This window comes from Dictyostelium purpureum, assembly GCF_000190715.1.
Source record: "Dictyostelium purpureum unplaced genomic scaffold DICPUscaffold_130, whole genome shotgun sequence".
Taxonomy (NCBI): Eukaryota; Evosea; class Eumycetozoa; order Dictyosteliales; family Dictyosteliaceae; genus Dictyostelium; species Dictyostelium purpureum.
In genome coordinates this window covers 56,306-74,263 of record NW_003519467.1, presented here as the reverse complement: position 1 = coordinate 74,263, position 17,958 = coordinate 56,306, and the positions used below count along the sequence as shown (strand labels likewise).

At 26.6% G+C, this 17,958-nt stretch overlaps 7 protein-coding genes across 7 annotated transcripts; 5 read left to right on the top strand and 2 right to left on the bottom strand.

Moving 5' to 3' along the window:
- Positions 1 to 18: 18 nt before the first annotated feature.
- On the top strand, positions 19 to 1,980 carry DICPUDRAFT_152571 (uncharacterized protein; the record flags this gene model as incomplete). The annotated part of the gene is made up of 2 exons (XM_003288301.1): positions 19 to 1,160; positions 1,248 to 1,980. The coding sequence occupies 2 exons, from the start codon at positions 19 to 21 to the stop codon at positions 1,978 to 1,980; spliced, it is 1,875 nt and encodes a 624-aa protein (XP_003288349.1).
- A 65-nt stretch (positions 1,981 to 2,045) lies between these two features.
- Positions 2,046 to 3,332, bottom strand: DICPUDRAFT_33881 (uncharacterized protein; the record flags this gene model as incomplete). Its single annotated transcript, XM_003288283.1, has 1 exon — positions 2,046 to 3,332. One exon carries the CDS (start codon positions 3,330 to 3,332, stop codon positions 2,046 to 2,048), a length of 1,287 nt encoding a protein of 428 aa, XP_003288331.1.
- Positions 3,333 to 6,408: 3,076 nt separating this feature from the next.
- DICPUDRAFT_10267 (uncharacterized protein) lies at positions 6,409 to 6,969 on the top strand (the record flags this gene model as incomplete). The annotated part of the gene is made up of 1 exon (XM_003288300.1): positions 6,409 to 6,969. A coding segment is annotated over one exon (561 nt), but the record flags the coding sequence as incomplete, so codon positions are not given.
- Positions 6,970 to 7,552: 583 nt separating this feature from the next.
- Positions 7,553 to 10,137, top strand: DICPUDRAFT_152568 (uncharacterized protein; the record flags this gene model as incomplete). The annotated part of the gene is made up of 3 exons (XM_003288299.1): positions 7,553 to 8,486; positions 8,553 to 8,997; positions 9,072 to 10,137. The coding sequence occupies 3 exons, from the start codon at positions 7,553 to 7,555 to the stop codon at positions 10,135 to 10,137; spliced, it is 2,445 nt and encodes an 814-aa protein (XP_003288347.1).
- Positions 10,138 to 10,289: 152 nt separating this feature from the next.
- DICPUDRAFT_55353 (uncharacterized protein) lies at positions 10,290 to 13,511 on the bottom strand (the record flags this gene model as incomplete). Its single annotated transcript, XM_003288282.1, has 3 exons — positions 10,290 to 11,272; positions 11,327 to 11,909; positions 12,015 to 13,511. The coding sequence occupies 3 exons, from the start codon at positions 13,509 to 13,511 to the stop codon at positions 10,413 to 10,415; spliced, it is 2,940 nt and encodes a 979-aa protein (XP_003288330.1). The 3' UTR covers positions 10,290 to 10,412.
- Positions 13,512 to 14,666: 1,155 nt separating this feature from the next.
- DICPUDRAFT_152566 (uncharacterized protein) lies at positions 14,667 to 16,144 on the top strand (the record flags this gene model as incomplete). The annotated part of the gene is made up of 2 exons (XM_003288298.1): positions 14,667 to 15,647; positions 15,734 to 16,144. 2 exons carry the CDS (start codon positions 14,667 to 14,669, stop codon positions 16,142 to 16,144), a joined length of 1,392 nt encoding a protein of 463 aa, XP_003288346.1.
- Positions 16,145 to 16,388: 244 nt separating this feature from the next.
- On the top strand, positions 16,389 to 17,751 carry DICPUDRAFT_33863 (uncharacterized protein; the record flags this gene model as incomplete). Its single annotated transcript, XM_003288297.1, has 4 exons — positions 16,389 to 16,448; positions 16,528 to 16,864; positions 16,938 to 17,130; positions 17,211 to 17,751. The coding sequence occupies 4 exons, from the start codon at positions 16,389 to 16,391 to the stop codon at positions 17,749 to 17,751; spliced, it is 1,131 nt and encodes a 376-aa protein (XP_003288345.1).
- Positions 17,752 to 17,958: the final 207 nt, after the last annotated feature.

Sequence of the window (17,958 nt, the reverse complement as noted above, 5' to 3'; positions counted from 1 at the left end):
AATAATAATAATAATAATATGAATAATATGAATAATATGAATAATATGAATAATATGAATACAAATAATAATATAAATAATTTTAATTCAAACAAGTTCGATTTTAATAACCTTAACTTTAATAATAATAATAACAATAGCTTTAATAACAACAATGATAACTTTATAAATAATGTCTTTAATCATAGTAGTTTTAATATCAATCTTAATAATATGAATAACTATGATAATAACAATAATAATAATAATATAAATAATAATATGAATAATAATTTATATCAGGGGAACAATAATTTAAACCAATTTAACAATAATCAAAATTTTAATAATAATATATCCAACAACAATTACAGTAATAATAATTTTGGTATTAAAAACTCTCCTTTTTATACAAACCCCGATAATATTGATAATTCCAATAATAACCCCAATCATCATTATAATAATAATAATAACAATAATGAATCAAATAATAATATGAATAATATGAGTAATAATAACAATAATAATATTAAAATGGATAATAAACCAAAAAAAATATCTCAATTTTTAACAGTAATACCACCAGAAGTCGATAAAGAATTTAAGGCTGCAGGAGTATTATTGTATGCGTATCATGAAGGAAAAATTAAATTATTAATGGGATGTGAAGATAGAACAAAAAAAGGAAAAAGTACTATGCAGAATTCAAATGGCTTTTATGCATTTTTACCATTTGGCGGCAAGGTTGAAAAAGGAGAAAAAGTAATCGATACAGCAACTAGAGAATTTAATGAAGAGACTGGTTTCATATTCAACGATAGAATAGATGATTTCCGTCAACTTTTCGAATCTGAAAACACACACAAACTTTGGGTACCAAATTCAAAATATGTTTTATTTTTCGCAAAAATTGATTACGATGAAAGCATTCCATCCAAATTTGCAAATATTGACAAGTCACTTTTTGATCACACCGATCAGTTATTTTTAGAATGGATTGAACAAAAAGAAATGGAGCCATGTAAAATATCCAACACATTGTTTAACCGTCCAGATGGAACCGTTGGTGAATTTGCCAAATTTTTCTGTTCAATGTTTTTCTTTATAAAACCATTCTTTAGGGCATTATTAACAGATTTCCAAAATGGTGGAAATGGTGCATTTTCACCTATAGACTTGTAGGTCATATATATAAAAATATTATATTAAAGTTTATATTTTATATTCTAACTCTCAACATTTATTACATTTATTAATATACTAAGGAAGACAGGAATTTCAAGACAACAACAACAACAACACCACCAGAGACAACTCTCACACCACTCAACTGTAAAAGAAAGAAAATTAAAAAGAAATAAAAAAAATACAAAGTTAGAACAAATAAAAATGGTCACAAAAAAATCAGATACCAATGTAATTACCACCAATAACACAAACCCCAATACTACCACTATTAAAAAGACAAAGAAAACTAAAACTGCAGAACAATTAGAAAGAGTGAAAATGAAAAGAGTTCAGAAAAAACAAAGAAAAATCTTATTTAAATCTCTAAATAATACAAATACAGGAGCCACAACAATAAATAATCAAAGCGACACAATCACACCAAACACAAATTTAAATAAAATCGATGACTCTATGGATCCAGTAAATCCCACTCCTACATCCAATACCACAAGTAAAAAGAAGAAAAATAAAAAACCTAAAAAAACAAAAAACTCTATAAATAAAATGGACATAGATAACAGTGATAGTAATAAAAACAATAATAAAAATAATAATAATAATAATAATAATAATAATAATAATAATAATAATAATAATAATAATAATAATAATAATAATAATAACAATAATAATAACAATAACAATAACAATAACAATAATAATAAAGACCCAAATACAACTACAACAACAAATCTGAATAAGAAGAAAAATAAGAAAAATAAGAAAAAAATCGAAACAACGCCACCAACCTCCCAAAATATTATATAAAATGTATTGAATAATCTAGCTTTAATAAAATTTTTTTTTTTTTTATAATTTATATTTATATTTTATTAATAATATTTTTTAGTATTATTTAATTCTTTAAATTGATTTTGTGCCATATTTGCAATTTCTTCTGCAATTGCTAATGAGGATGTAGCAGCGGGGGATGGTGAATTTCTAACATGCAATATTGGTTTATCTTTTGGTGTGTCAAATATAAAATCTTCAATTAAATCTCCATTAGGTGAAATTGCTTGACTACGAACACCACTTGCACCATCGGTAACCTCCAACATATCCATAGAGATATCAGGCATGTATGGTTGTAATAATTCTATAAAATTTGATGGATAGATATCACGGAGCAATTCGTTAACTCCATACTTCCAATGCTTTAAAGAGAGTGCAAATAAACCTGGATTTGTTAAAATTTCTTGAAAATCTTTAGCTCTAAAATCTTTATAACTATAACCCTCTCTTGAGAATGCTAGAACTGCATTAGGTCCTAACCAAACATTTCCATCTATTTTCTTTGTAAAATGAACACCAAGAAAAGGAAAAGAAGGGTTAGGAATAGGATATACATTACCTTTAATTAAATGTTTATATTCTGGTTTAAATTGAAGGAAACTACCACGAAATGGAACGATAGAAGGCTCTTTCTGACCAAATGCATTATGAGCTACCCTATCACTATACATTCCAGCACATGTAATTACGTGTCGAGTTAGAATTGATCTTTCGTTGTTTTTATCGCCTATATACATCAGCTTATCCTTTGTGTCATAGTCAAAAATAGATGCCTCAAAACCCAGTTGAACCTCAGCTTGGTATTTATCTTGAATTTCTTTTGCCATAGATTTCGCTACATCTAAATAATTTACAATACCTGTTGTTGGTGTATAAATTGCTTTTAATCCACCTGTAATACTAGGTTCTAAATTTAATAATCTGTCTCTATCTACCATTTCGATATTTGGAACACCGTTTTCAATACCTCTTTTATACAATGCCTCTAATGAATCAAACTCAGACTTTTTTACTGCAACAATGATCTTTCCACAATTTTCGTGCTTTATATCATTTTCTTTACAATAGTCATACATCATCTTTGAACCCTTTACACATAATCGTGCCTTGGTTGATCCTGGTTTGTAATATACACCACAGTGAATAACACCTGAATTATGACTACTTTGATGTCTTGCTATGCTATCCTCTTTTTCTAATATCAATAGTTTTAATGTTGGATTCCTCTTTAAAATTTCTCTGGCTGTTGCAATTCCCACAATTCCACTACCTACAATTGTTACATCATATATTTTTTTATTTAATAATGAAGTAAACCGATTCATTATTTATTTTAATTGTTATTACTATTTAAATGATAATTATTAAATGGACAAATGAATGAAAAAATAAAATAAAAAAATAAAAAATTTAAAAAAAAAAACAAAAATAAAAAATAAAAAAATAAAAAATAAAAAAAAAGATAAATATCTTTTTTTTTTTTAATTAATCTAAAATAAGTTTAAAAAAGTGGTTTAATTAAATTAGAAGATTAAATTTCAAAAAAATAATATAATATGAATAATCTATATGGTAATAATATTTTATCACAAACTGTAGCAAAAATATTATTATCAATTAAAATAGAATAACAATAATAATGTACCGCAATTTTATGTTTTAGTATTATTAGGTTATTTTCATTGTTAAATAAAAATAAAAATTATAATAAAAATAAAAATAAAAAATAATAATGTTTCTTTAGTTTCTAAAAAACATATCTTTCAAAATATTTAATGCTGATTGGAAAAAAAAAAAAAAAAAAAAAGATTTTTTTTTGTTTAATGATTATAGTTTTTTTTTTTATCTTTATAATTTTGATTAATAATTATATCAATTTGTGTCATTTTGCATGTGATGCGTTATTGCTGGTAATTTTATATAATTAAACGAATAACAATTTTGAATTATTTTTTTTAAAAAAAATTATTTAAAAAAATTTTAATTTTTTTTTTTTTTGATGCACAGAAAAAGCGGAAGAAAAAAGCAGCATCTGGCGATCGCGAAGCAAGATTATATGGGAGACAACACCTCACAACATAAATTATTTTTTTGTTTTTCGACAAAAAACGCCCCTTATTGTGTTTTTTATTCTTTTTTTGTATAATTATTTTTAAAAATTTTGATATAAAAAAAAATAAATAATATTCATATAATATTATTATTGTGTTTTTTTTTCTATTTAATAAATTGTTATTGTATTTATAATTATACACATTAAAAAATAAAAAAGTAAATAGTATTTTTTTTGTTTTGTTTTATAATTATATAAATAAACATAACTATATATAAATACAAATTCTGTCATAGTATAAAAAAAGTAAAAATTTTGTGTTGTATCATATATGATATAATTATAAATCCAAATCTATAAATAAATTTTCTATATAAAGGTAAATAAAATTTAAATTTTTAAAGTTGTTTTTTTTTTATTTAATTAATATGTAATTGAAATAAAAATAAATAAAATTTAAAAAAGAGAAAAAGAAAAAAGTGTTTACTTATTAATAATAATGATAATAATAGTTAACACATACCACTATTTCTCTAATTTATTCCCACACACATAAAAACATTAATTTTCACACATATTAAAAAACTCAAAAACACAAATTTTAAACACACCACCACATATAATAAACACCCCCACAACCAATACACATTAAAAATAATAATTTTATTAACAATTTTTTTTTTTTTTTTTATTTATAAAAAATATTTTTATCATTATTTGTTATTTTTAAATTTTATAAAATCCATTTACATTTGCTTTATTAATAAATAAAAATAGAAGAATATAAAATTTACATTGTTGTTTTTATATAATTATCATTCACCATTATAAATAATTTATATAAATTTGTAATAATAATATAATATTAGCAATCTAAAAAGTACAAGTATTATAGTAGTACCATCAAAACAATCAAATAGTTTTTATAATATAATATTTTTTTTGTTGTAACATAAAAAATAATTTTTAAAAAAAAAAAAAAAAACCCACACTTTCAAAATATAATAAATCTTTAAAAAATAATGAGTTTCAAACCACCACCACCAGTAAGTTATTTAAGTAACAATAGTAATGGCAGCAATACTAGTAGTGGAGGTTTTCAATTACCATCACAACATAATGTTCAGTTAAAACCTGTTAGACCTCCACCACAACCAACACAGCTTCAACAACAGCAACAACAAAATACATCACCAGTAAACTCATCACCAAGAGAATTACCACCATCACCAGGTTTATCCTCACAAGGAAATAATTTTAAACAATCACCTTCCTCCTCACCAAATGTTGCAAGAAAAGTTGTACCACCACCACCACAATCATATATGTCTCCATCAGCCCCCCACCCACCACAAGTTTTATCTCAACCACCCCCACCATCAGTCGTTGGTGGCATTAAAAAATTATCACCCTCATCATCACCAATTTTACCAAAAAGAACTGTACCAACTTCACCCCCAATTAACTCTGTAAACTCATTAAATAATAATCCATTACCACCACCAATTGTACATTTACCACCACCACCAGCCCTTGGAGGTAGTGGAGGTATACCACCACCACCAATACAAAATTACCCACCACCAATTGTTCATTTACCATCAAATGCAATGCCACCACCACCATTAACTCAAACACCACCAACTGCAAATAGAATGTTTAGTTCAAGCGGGGGAATGCCACCACCACCATCTTTTGTAAATAGTAGTAATAATAGTAATAGTAATAGTTTAAATAATAGCGCAGGTAGTTTGGGAGGCAGCGGAGGTATGCCACCACCACCACCATTAAATTTATCACCAGGTTTACAAGGTATACCATTATCACAATTTAAACCACCACCACCCATTCAAACTAGATCAGCATCATTGGATCCAAAGCAAATGTCCCAATTTATTAAATCACCAATGGCCAATTCACCTACTTTACAACCATTTTTAAGTAATAATTCACCACTAAAGAGAAATAGTTTAGAGGCAAATAAAAGATTATCAACAGATTTAAATTCAATGTTAACCAATAGATTACAACATGGTTTATCGCCACCAGTATCATCACCATATTTTGATGAGAAGGTTTTAGGCAATCAAACCAAATCAGCAGAGTTAAAAGAAAAGCGTGACAATGATGAAAAAGAAAGAAGAGAGCGTGAACGTCAAAAGAAAGAAAAAGAAGAAAGCGAAAAGAAAGAGAAAAAAGAAAAGAAAGAAAAAGATGAACAAGAAAAGAAAGATAAGAAAAAGAAAGAGGAACAAGAAAAACTTGAAAAGAAAGAGAAAAAGAAAAAAGAAGAGCTTGAAAAGAAATCATCGAAAAACAAATCATCCGATTCATTACCAATCAATACAAATATTTTTGGTAATACACTCCAACAAATTATGGCACTTCAAAGAGAGCGTTTCCCAAACGAAAATTTATCATATCCTTTAATTTTAAAACTTTTAGCCGAGGGTGTTATCAACTTAAATGGTCCTTACACCGAAGGTATTTTCCGTGTCACTGGCAGCGGTACTGAAGTAAACAGATTAAAGAAACAAATTAACGAACACGATTTTCAATTCGATACTACTGATCCACATGTTTTAGCTGGTTTATTAAAGTTATGGTTAAGAGAATTGGCCCAACCTGTTATTCCAACTGAACTCTATTACGATTGTATTAAAAGTCGTTCAAAAGAAGAAGTGGTTAGAATCTCTTCATCTTTACCAGAGATCAATAGAGAGGTTTTAAATTATTTATTAGCTTTCCTAAAGAATGTTTCTCAACCACAATATGCCGCATACTCTAAAATGGATATCGATAATGTAGCCATGGTATTTGCTCCAGGTCTTTTACGTTGTCCAACTACCGATTCAAATATGTTATTAAATTCACAATACGAAAAAGATTTTATTAAATGTTTAATAGAATTATCACCATAAAAAAAAATATAAATATATTATTAATAATAATATAATTTTTTTTTTTCATATATATACATAAAATATTATAATAATAATTAATAATAATAATAATAATAATAATAATAATAATAATAATCATATAAATTAAACATAAAAAAAAATAATCAGAGAAAAAAAAAAATTAATGTAGAATTTTTTTTAAAATTTTTTTTCAAATATTCTCTCTTTTTTATTTTTTTTATTTAGAATCAATATTATATAATAAAATATAATAATAATAAAATATAATAAAATTAAAATCTAAAATCAATACATCATTTTTTTTTTTTTTTTTTTTTTTTTTTTTTTTTTTTTTAAAAAATTTAATACAGGTTTTTCAAATTAAAAATAGATAAATATTATTTATTTTATTTATTTTATTAATCTTTTTTCTTTTTCTCCTTTTGCTTTTTATTTTATTTTTTTTAGTTTCATTTTTAATTCAAAAAAAAGGCGGGGGTTTTTAAATTTTCATTATTTTTTATAATTTTTTTTTTTTTTTTTTTTTTTAAATTTTTATAAATTAAAAAACTAAAATTAAAAAAAAAAAATGGATAAACCTTTAAACTCAATTACAAATATAATTAATAACTTTCATAATATTAATAGTAATAATCCTAATTCACCTAGTCACAGCACAAACTTAAATAACTTAAATAATAATAGACCCAGTTTACTAAAGAAACCAATACAAGTTTCTGATAGAATCTCATATCCTCTATCTACCGATTCGAAATACATTCAACAACAACCATTATTAACGAATAGTGTAATCAATTTAGATAGTAATAGTTTTAATAATAGTACATTTAAAAACAATAGTAGTAATAGATTCAATCAAAGTACTATTGGTTTAGTTAATAGTAATAGTAATAACAGTAGCAGTGGTAACAATAAAAATGCTAATGGTAATACTTCAACACAAATAAATTTACAAACTTCTAGAGCACATTTATTACAAAAAAAAAACACCTCAAACACAGCGGCAACAACAATATCCGCAACATCTTCAACAAATATAAAACCAATTGTTAAAAAAAAGTTAAACGACTTTGTTAAACCACATCAAACAAATATTTCTTCAAATATAAGAAAAACTATAGCCACCCAACCAAATAGAACCAACAACAACAACAACAACAACAATAGCAATAATAATAATAATAATAGTGTTGGTAAAGTTAGTTCGATAGCAAATAAAATTAATAACAATAATAATAACAACAACAATAAAATGATTAGTTCACCAACATCAGATGGCTCTCTTAATGTATCAAGTTTATCAAACAATAGTTCAGAGTTTAAAAAGTTTTCACCAATAGAGAAATCAAATATTCTTTCATCAGCACCATTTTCAAAGAATGAAAAAACATATTCCTCACTTCAAGAAAGAATTGGAAAAATTGATGAATTTACACAATCATTTAGAGGTAACTTACAAACACAGTTTGATTCATTTAATGACTCTTTTAAACCACCAAGATGTAAGTTGTATATAAAATAATTCTTTGAAATAATAATATTAACATTTTTTTATTTTATTTTCTTAGTATCTCTTTCTGTACACGATTTAAAAACAAGATTGGACTATGAAGAAAAGAGTAAAGAAAATGATAAATTAAAAAGCGAAATTAAAAATTTAGTAATGGCAATTCAGGATAAAGATAAGGAACTTTTGGATCAAAAATATAGAATTAGTCAATTAACAGTACAAAACGAAACTTTACAAAACAGTTTACAAAATGCCAATTTAATTATTCAAGATTTACAAAGAGAGATCCAAAGCAATTCAAAAAGACAACTTGAAATTGATAGCAAATTTAATTCCATCCAATCTATTACTTCTGAAAAAGACCAAGAAATTGAAAAACTTTTGGCATTGCTTAAAGAAAGAGACCAATCGATTCACCAACTTTTAGAAGACAAAGAACAACTTTTAGAAAAGAGCAGACAAGACGAAAAAATAAGAAAACAACTTCATAACACAATTCAAGAGTAAGATTAGTTATTAAAAATATGAACGAAAAAAAATAAATTATTAACTTATTATTATTATTTAATTTATTCAGGTTAAAAGGTAGTATAAGAGTTTTTTGTAGAATAAGACCAGATTTCAATAATACTACATCCGATCAGCTCTATTTATTGCCACCAGGAACTGAAAATACAATAGATGTCAATACTACAGTCACCAATTCATTTAATGGGGAAACAAGTGTTAAAAAAGTAAACTATACATTCGACCGTGTTTTTGGACCAACATCAACCCAAGAGTTTGTTTTTGAAGAGATTTCTCAATTGGTTCAGTCATCGCTTGACGGATACAATACATGTATTTTTAGTTATGGTCAAACTGGTTCAGGCAAAACCCATACACTTTTTGGAGGAAACGGATCACCTGAACAACGTGGTATGATACCAAGAGCCGTCCAGTTAATATTTAGTGCTGCAGCTGAACTTAGAACCAAAGGATGGCAATATCAAATGGAATGCTTCTTTTTAGAGATTTACAACGAAGCTATTGTGGATTTACTTAACAATAATAGAGCTATGGTCGATCAATTAAAATATGATATCAAACATAACTTAGAAAACAACAGTACATCAGTTACCAATTTAACAGTGGTACCAGTTTCATCACCTTCAAAAGTTTATGATTTACTTAATACTGCAAATAAAAATCGTTCAGTTGCCAAAACTTTGTGTAATGAGCGTTCATCTCGTTCACATACCGTTTTTCAATTAAAATTAATGGGCTATAATGAAAAATCTGGTGAGCGTACTCAAGGTCTTTTAAATTTAATAGATTTGGCTGGTTCAGAGCGTGTTTCAAAATCTGGAGTAACTGGTGACCGTCTTAAAGAAACTCAAGCTATTAATAAAAGTTTATCATCTCTTAGTGATGTTATTTCAGCTCTTGCAAATAAAGAACAACACATTCCTTATCGTAATAGTAAGCTCACTTATCTTTTACAAAACTCTATTGGTGGCAACTCTAAAACTTTAATGTTTGTAAATATTTCACCAGAACCAAAGGATCTTCAAGAATCAATCAGCTCACTTCGTTTCGCTGCAAAGGTTAATAGTTGTGAATTGGGTCAAGCTAAAAAACATACAAAATATGATTCAAAATAACAACATAGCAAAATAATAATTTAAAACTACCATATAAATCGAGATATATAAAACATAATTAATTTTATTTTTATTTTTTTTTTCCATTATATAAAATAAAATTGTAAATATTTATAATTAAAAAATAATAGTCTTATCACCTTATTTGTTTTAAATTTATGTACAAAAATATTATTTTATTTTTTATTAAAGGTTATTTAAATATATAATTAATGATCTAATTTAAAAATCCATTAATTAATTTTGATTATTATTAACATTGTTGCTGATTAAAATTATTGGTCTGGGATGTTATTATTTAAATCAAGTTTTTTTAAAGTATCTGATAAAATTTTTAAATCACTGTGGTCTTTATTCTTGAAAGCTGTAATAATCTTTTTAACCATTTCGGATCTGTGAATTGTACCGTGGATATAGGAGACTAAAACTGATTCTTTTTCCATTTGTTCAGATTTCTTTTCAGCTTTGGCAACAATTTCTTTTGGTAAACCAGCCATTGCAGCAACATGTAAACCATATGATTTTTGGCAAATACCCTTTGCTAATTTGTAAAGGAAAATTACTCTTTTCTCTTCTTCGTCTACTTGACAAGTCATATATCCTGTGGAGATTTCATTACGAATTGATGGCTCCATAGCTAGAGACTGGTAATGGGTTGCAAAAATACAAAGGGATTTTAAGTTTTTAGTGATATAATTTAAAACAGAGTAAGCAATTGAATAGCCATCGAATGTACTGGTTCCTCTTCCTAGTTCATCAAGAATAACTAATGATCGATTGGTGGCATATTTGAGTACTGAGCAAGTTTCTTGAAGCTCTACCATAAATGTTGACTGGCCAGCTAAAATATTATCGTTGGCACCCAAACGAGTGAAAATACGATCTACTATTGACATTTCACAACTTGATGCAGAGACAAAACAACCCATTTGAGCCATAATAACCAAAATACATGCTTGACGTAATAAGGTACTTTTACCACCCATATTTGGACCTGTGAGAACTAAGATTGATGGTGGGGAGTTTTCAACATTTAATGAAAGATCATTTGGAATAAAGTCATCCCCGGCTTTCGAATAGATGCAAGGGTGTCTCATATCTCTAACATCAAGGAAACCACCATTGTTTGTTGGAACTTTGCTACCTTCATCGCCACCATTGCTGTTTGTATCATAGTTATTAATATTACTCTTTGAAACAAAAATTGGACGACACATTTGAATTCCTGATTGGCAACTAACTTTAAATAATGATAATAAACAATCCAATTGTGCTAATCTTTGAACAGCTTTTGAGAAATGATTAAAATAAACACTAAAGTTTGCTTGGATTTTCTTTGACACTTCTTTTGATAGCACTTCAAGCTCGTCACGCTCTTCTAAAAGACTTGGTAGTGTTTCGATAATGAATGGGGTATGATATCTACAGGCAGCTTTGGTCTTTGATTTTAGTTGGTAATTTTTTGGAAGTTTGGCACGATTTAAGGCGGATACTGGCACTTCGATTTGATAAATTTCTTTACCCATATGTTTAAATTCAATATTACGACATGAAAAATATGTTTTTTGTTCTGTTAGATGTTCTTCTAATGATTGTTCTATTTGTTGAATTTTCTTTTGACATTCATCAAACTCTTTGAAAAGACCTTTTGATGGAATTATTTTATCTTGCTCGACCTTAAAACTTTCTTTGATGGTTGTAATATATCTCAATAAATTAGGATAGCCTGAATAATTACCATTGATTTGTTCTTGTTCGAAATCTTCCATTTTCTCGTTGTCATCATCTTTATCGTTCATATTTTCATCACAACTATTACCACCAACACTGACCAGGGTAAGGCAACTTCTAAGATTAAATGATTCGATTTCATCTACTTTTTCAAACTCTTCCAATTTGCTATGAATTGCTTCAAAGTGATTTAAAACTGAAATTAAATCTGCGATCTTTGATGAACCTGCACGAATTCTTGCAAGCATTCTTTCAAGGTCTGGTATTTTTGTGAGAATTGAAATAACTTTTTGGAGATGATCTGGGTTATCTCTAAGATGTTCTATTGCTCTTTGTCTATCTACAATACGCTCTTTATTAGCTAATGGTCTACAAATCCATTGTCTAAATAAACGTTTGCCAAACGAAGTAACACATCTATCCATTAGTTTGAAAAGTGTACCCTCGGTGGTACCATCGGTAGAGTTATTAAAGATTTCTAAATTTACTAAGCATTGACCATCTAAAATTAAAGAGTTTCCAACATCCAATGAATTGAAACGTTTGAAACGACCTTGTTCTAAAACCTGTTGAGCTATTTTAATGTCACTTAAATAACTAAGGCAACCACCTAATGAGCATATTAAAAGTGTTTCATTCTTCATTTCTTTCAATGATTCCGGAATCCTACCACATGAATCGTTGACACGATTTAAAGTTTCAGATGGATCCCAGTATTCCAATGATAAACGGGCATTCATAACTGGTTTGACTGTGGCCAATACTCTTTTCATGATTGACATTGTTTTAGCACTAATTGCACCTTTTTCATATACAACTTCTTTTGGCATCATTTGAAGTAAAAGGGTTTCAAACTGCATACGGTTTTCGTCATCGTCAATAGAGCAAAGGAAAAACTCGCCAATTGAAACATCGACAAAGCATACACCATACTTGTTACTGTATTCGTCTTCTTTAATTGCCATTAAATAGGTTGATGTTTTATCGGAGATCATAGATTCATCCAAAAGAGTACCGGCTGTAAGAATTGATGTAAGTTCACGTTGGATAATTGAGTCTTTTTTATTACGGCCACCTTTTTCATTTTGTCTTTTATTCATACCAATTGAAGTTTCCATTTGATCGACTTTAGCAACTTTATAACCCAAATTAATTAATTTTGATGCCCAATGAGTAAATGCAGATTCTGGAACGCCCACCATACGCATATTTACACGATCTGTCATTTTTAAATGTAAAATTTGATGGCCAATATCTGCGTCATTCTCATATAGTTCATAGAATTTACCCTTTTTAAAAAATACCACTGTATCATAATATTTGGATTTGATGTCCCAAAATTGTCTTTCGAATGGAGAAAATTTAGTTAAACAACTTGCAGGGATTTGAAGAGTTCTTGGATCATAGTCTGGAGATCCCTTTTTATTACCATTTCCATCTTTGACATCAACCAAAAATGAATATCTTTGTTCAATCTCTTTTTTATCTTTTTTGCCAAATGGTTTGCCTTTTTGTTTCTTTTGAGAGCTATTGCTGTCATCTTCGTCGTCATTGTTGTCATCTTCTTCTTCATCGTCATCGTCATCAAATGTAATCACTTGTTTTCTTGACCTGCTTGGTGTTGAAATCGCCGATGAAGCCATATTTATACTTTTGGAATCATTTTCATTATTATCTTCATCTTCTTCTTCTTCATCTTCATCTATAATATCAATTTCTTTTCTTTTTTTTGAAGTTGGTGTTGTTGTATTTTTACTTAAGGTAGTATTGCTGTTTGTATTTTTGGCGGTAGATGATGTTGATGATGGTTTGGCATCTGCTTCTTCTTTAAACAAAGCATTTAAATTTTTTGTTGTTGTTGATGAGCTAGCTTGGGAGAAATGATTGATTAGTGTTGATGATGATGAAGGTGTAGATGGTTTTGTTGGTGTCTTAAATGATGGTGGTAATTTTAGTTTTGATGGTGTAGTTGGTGGTGATGAAATAGACATTGATGATTCAATTTCTTCTGATGGTATATCATCAAAAAAAGAATCAAATCCCTCCTATATTTAAAATAAAATAAATAATTAAATATTAGTTATATATTTAATTTAAAAAAAAAAAAATTTGCAATGAAAAAAATTTGCCGCCATAAAATAAAGTAATTATAAATACCTCGACAACAGGTTTAGCAGGAGCAGGTGCAAAAAACTGACTTATATTTGTTTGTTTCATATTGCTGTTTTTATTAACATTCGATTTCATTTCTCTACATATATATATATAATATATAAAATATGGTTGTATTAAAAAAAAAAAAAAATGTGTTTTATGATTGTATGAAAAAAAAAAAAAATAAAAATAAAAAACAAATTTTTTAAAAATTATTTTAAAAAAAAAAAAAAAATTATTTTTAAAATTAATTAAAATTTTAATAAACTATAATTTTAGAAGAAAAAAAATAAAAATATGCTCCTCGATAGGTATCGATATTTAAAATAAACATTTCCATCACCGAGAAAAAATAAAAAATTAAAATATATGGTTATTATTATTTGAAATTAATATAAAAAGGTGGCTATAAAAAAAAAAAAAAATAAAGAAAAAATCATTTTATTTATAGTATAAATATGTACACCTTTAATAGATAATCTTTTTCCTATTTTATAAAATTAAATTAAATTTAAAAAAAATAAAATGATTTTTTTATTTTTTTTTATTTTTTTTTTTAATTTTATTTTCCTTTTTTTATTTTTTTTTTTTTGAATATTACTTTTAAAAATTTTATTTCATTATATTTAAACAAAAGAAAAAAAATGAAAATAATTTATTTATTGGTTGTATTGTTATATTTTATGGTAATTATTTCATCAAATAATAATGCAGTTTTCAGTAAAGAAATTAAAAATAAAATTAAAGAAATTAATAAATTAAATCTTTGGGCAACACCATTTGTAAAAAAAGGAAATGTCTATTCAATACGTAAAACTGAAGAAGTGAAAGGTAAAGAGTATTTAACAGGGGTCAATGATGAAGAGCAGTTATATAGTATGTTTGCAGGTGAAAAAAAGATTAAGAAGGGGAATGAACTCCTCAAAGTGAAATGGACCTCAACTTTAAGTATTGATACAGTCAATGTTGAACAAACTGAATTATTTGACAAACTCATGGAATTACAGTTGGCAGAGGAGGATATTTTGACTGTTGGCTTATTGGTTTATAGATACTGTTTAGAAGACGAACCTTACGATTTAAAGGCATGGGTATCATCTCTACCAGAACACTACAATAGTGCAATTTTTTATACTGATGAAGAATTAAACTATCTTAAAGGATCACCAGCATTTGTTCAAATTATGATCGAAAGACAATCAGCAAAAGAACTCTTCGAAAAACTAGCATCTACTGTTTTCAAAGAAGATTTGATTACTAAAAATTGCAAAAATGAACTCAATTGGGAAAGATTTAGTTGGGCATATGCAACTGTTTCAGCACGTAGAATTTATGTTCCAAACCCAGAATCAAATAAACCATCAGCCACAATTGCACCATACCTCGATTTCTTTAGACGTTCCAATGAACCAAATGCCAACATTGAATACGATGAAGAGTTGGGAACTGTTGATGTCAGAACTATTGCCAATATTAATCCAAAAGAAGAAATCTTTGTTAATTTTGACCATCACTATTGTAACAGCGAATTACTATCCGATAATGGTTACATCATTAAAGAAATCAACTCACAATCATGTGTCAATGTTTTAATTGAGGAGTTATTTGACTCAATCAACCAAAATGTAAGTATATCTATATCTCCAAATAATTTAACCAAATTTAAAACTGTTTATACTAATATAAAAATCTTTTTTCATAATCTCTTTAGGATCCAAAAAAACAAGAAAAAATGATATTAATTAATAATTTCTTTGAAGAAGAAGGTGTTAAGATGTTAAGAATTTCATTAGATTCACTCACTGAAGATCTTTTAAAGGTATCAAAATATATAGCATATAAACAAGAATCAGTTGTAGAGTATCTTATTAGATTAGTTGAATTAAAACAATCACACTATTTAACAACAATTGAACAGGATAAGGAATTTATTAAAACTCCAGAATATACTCAATTAAAGATTAAAGAGAAATTAGCTTTTGATCTTGCATTCCAAGAAAAACAAATTCTTTCAGGTGTAAAACATAATTTAAAAAACAATATTGAAAGTTCAAATACCGAAGCTCAACCAAATAATCAAAATAACGAAAAAGAACCCAAAAAAGTAAAAGATGAGCTTTAAAAAGTGGTGTGGTTATAATTTAAAAAAAAAAAAAACAATAAAAAAAAATCTATTTATTTATTTATTTTAAAAAACAAAATTTTAATTATTATTTTTTTTTTAAATTGGAATATATTGAAATATAAGGATCAATTTTGAATAAGAGCAATTGTAAAAAAAAAATAAAAATAAAAAAAAATAAAAAAAAAGTTTTTTTTTAAATTTTTTTTTAAAATTAATTTTTTAAAATTCAGCCAAACCAATAATGTTCAGAGCAATTAACCTTACATCAAAAAACGTTAGATACTTTACAACATCAACAGAAGTATAACATCATTATTTATTATTTATCAATAATATTATCAACACGTTACTAAATAATACAATTATTAAAAAATATATAGGAAGTTTTGTTTGATAAAAAAGGTAAATGTTTAAATGTTTTATTAAATAGACCAAAAGCTTTAAATGCTTTAAACCCAGGAATGGTTAAGCTTTTAACACCAAAATATCAAGAAATGAAGAATATGAAAGATGGTGACATGGTTTTAATTATGAAAGGTTCTGGTGAAAAAGCTTTTTGTGCTGGTGGTGATATCAAAGCCATTTACGATTATAAAAAAGGTGTTGCCCCATCAACTGAAAACATTGGTGATCTTTTCTTCCGTGAAGAATATATTTTAAATAATTTAATTGGTACCAATCCAATTCCACAAGTTTCAATCTATAATGGTTTTGCAAGTAAGTAACTATATTTATTTTATATAGTAAATAAAATAAATAATTTAAATTTACTAATTTAAAACTTTTTTAGTGGGTGGTGGTGTTGGTTTATCAGTTCACGGTAAATTTAGAGTTGCTACCGATACTACTGTTTTTGCTATGCCAGAAACAGCTATTGGTTTCTTTTGTGATGTTGGTGGTTCACACTTTTTACCAAAATTAAAACATAACTATGGTATGTATTTAGCTTTAACTGGTAATAAATTGAAGGGTAAAAATGTTTTGTAGGTATCATTATCAACGATATATAGTGCAATATCGATGTTACATACATCAAAATTCAATATTAATACTTTATTTTTAGAGCTTCAGGTGTTGCAACTCATTTTATTTCAAATGAAAGAATTAAAGATGTAGAAAGCGCATTAGAAAATTTAAGTAATCCAACACATGAAAATGTTAAAAAAGTTTTAGATCAAGTTTGTGATAAAATTGATGTTAACGACTCATCATTAGAATTCAATCAAAATTTAGAAACTATTGAAAGAATCTTTGGTAAATCATCAGTCGAAGAAATCTTTGATTCATTGGAAAAAGAAAACACTGAATGGTCAAAACAAACTCTTAAAACTCTTAAAACCGTTTCACCAACTTCACTTAAAGTTGTATTCGAACAAATGAATCAAGGCAAAAAATTACCATCATTAGCCAAATGTCTCGAAATGGAATTCCGTATCTCTCAACATTTCCTTGAAAAACCAGACTTTTTCGAAGGTGTTCGTGCTCTCTTAGTTGACAAAGATAAGAATCCAAAATGGAACCCATCCTCAATCGACCAAGTTTCAGACGATTTAGTTAAATCCTATTTTGCTCCATTAAAATCTGATCAAGAATTAAAATTATAAATAAAAAAAATAAATAAATAAAATAAAAAAAAAAAAAAAAAAAAAAAAAATTTGGGTTGAGCCCGCCAATTGATTTCAGAAATAAACTGGGTTTTTTTTTTTTTTTTTTTTTGGTTTATTTATTTTCATGTATTACCTTTTTTTTATTTTTTTTTTTGATCATTCGCTGAATTAAAAAAAAAAAAAAAAAAAAAATTCATTAAAGAC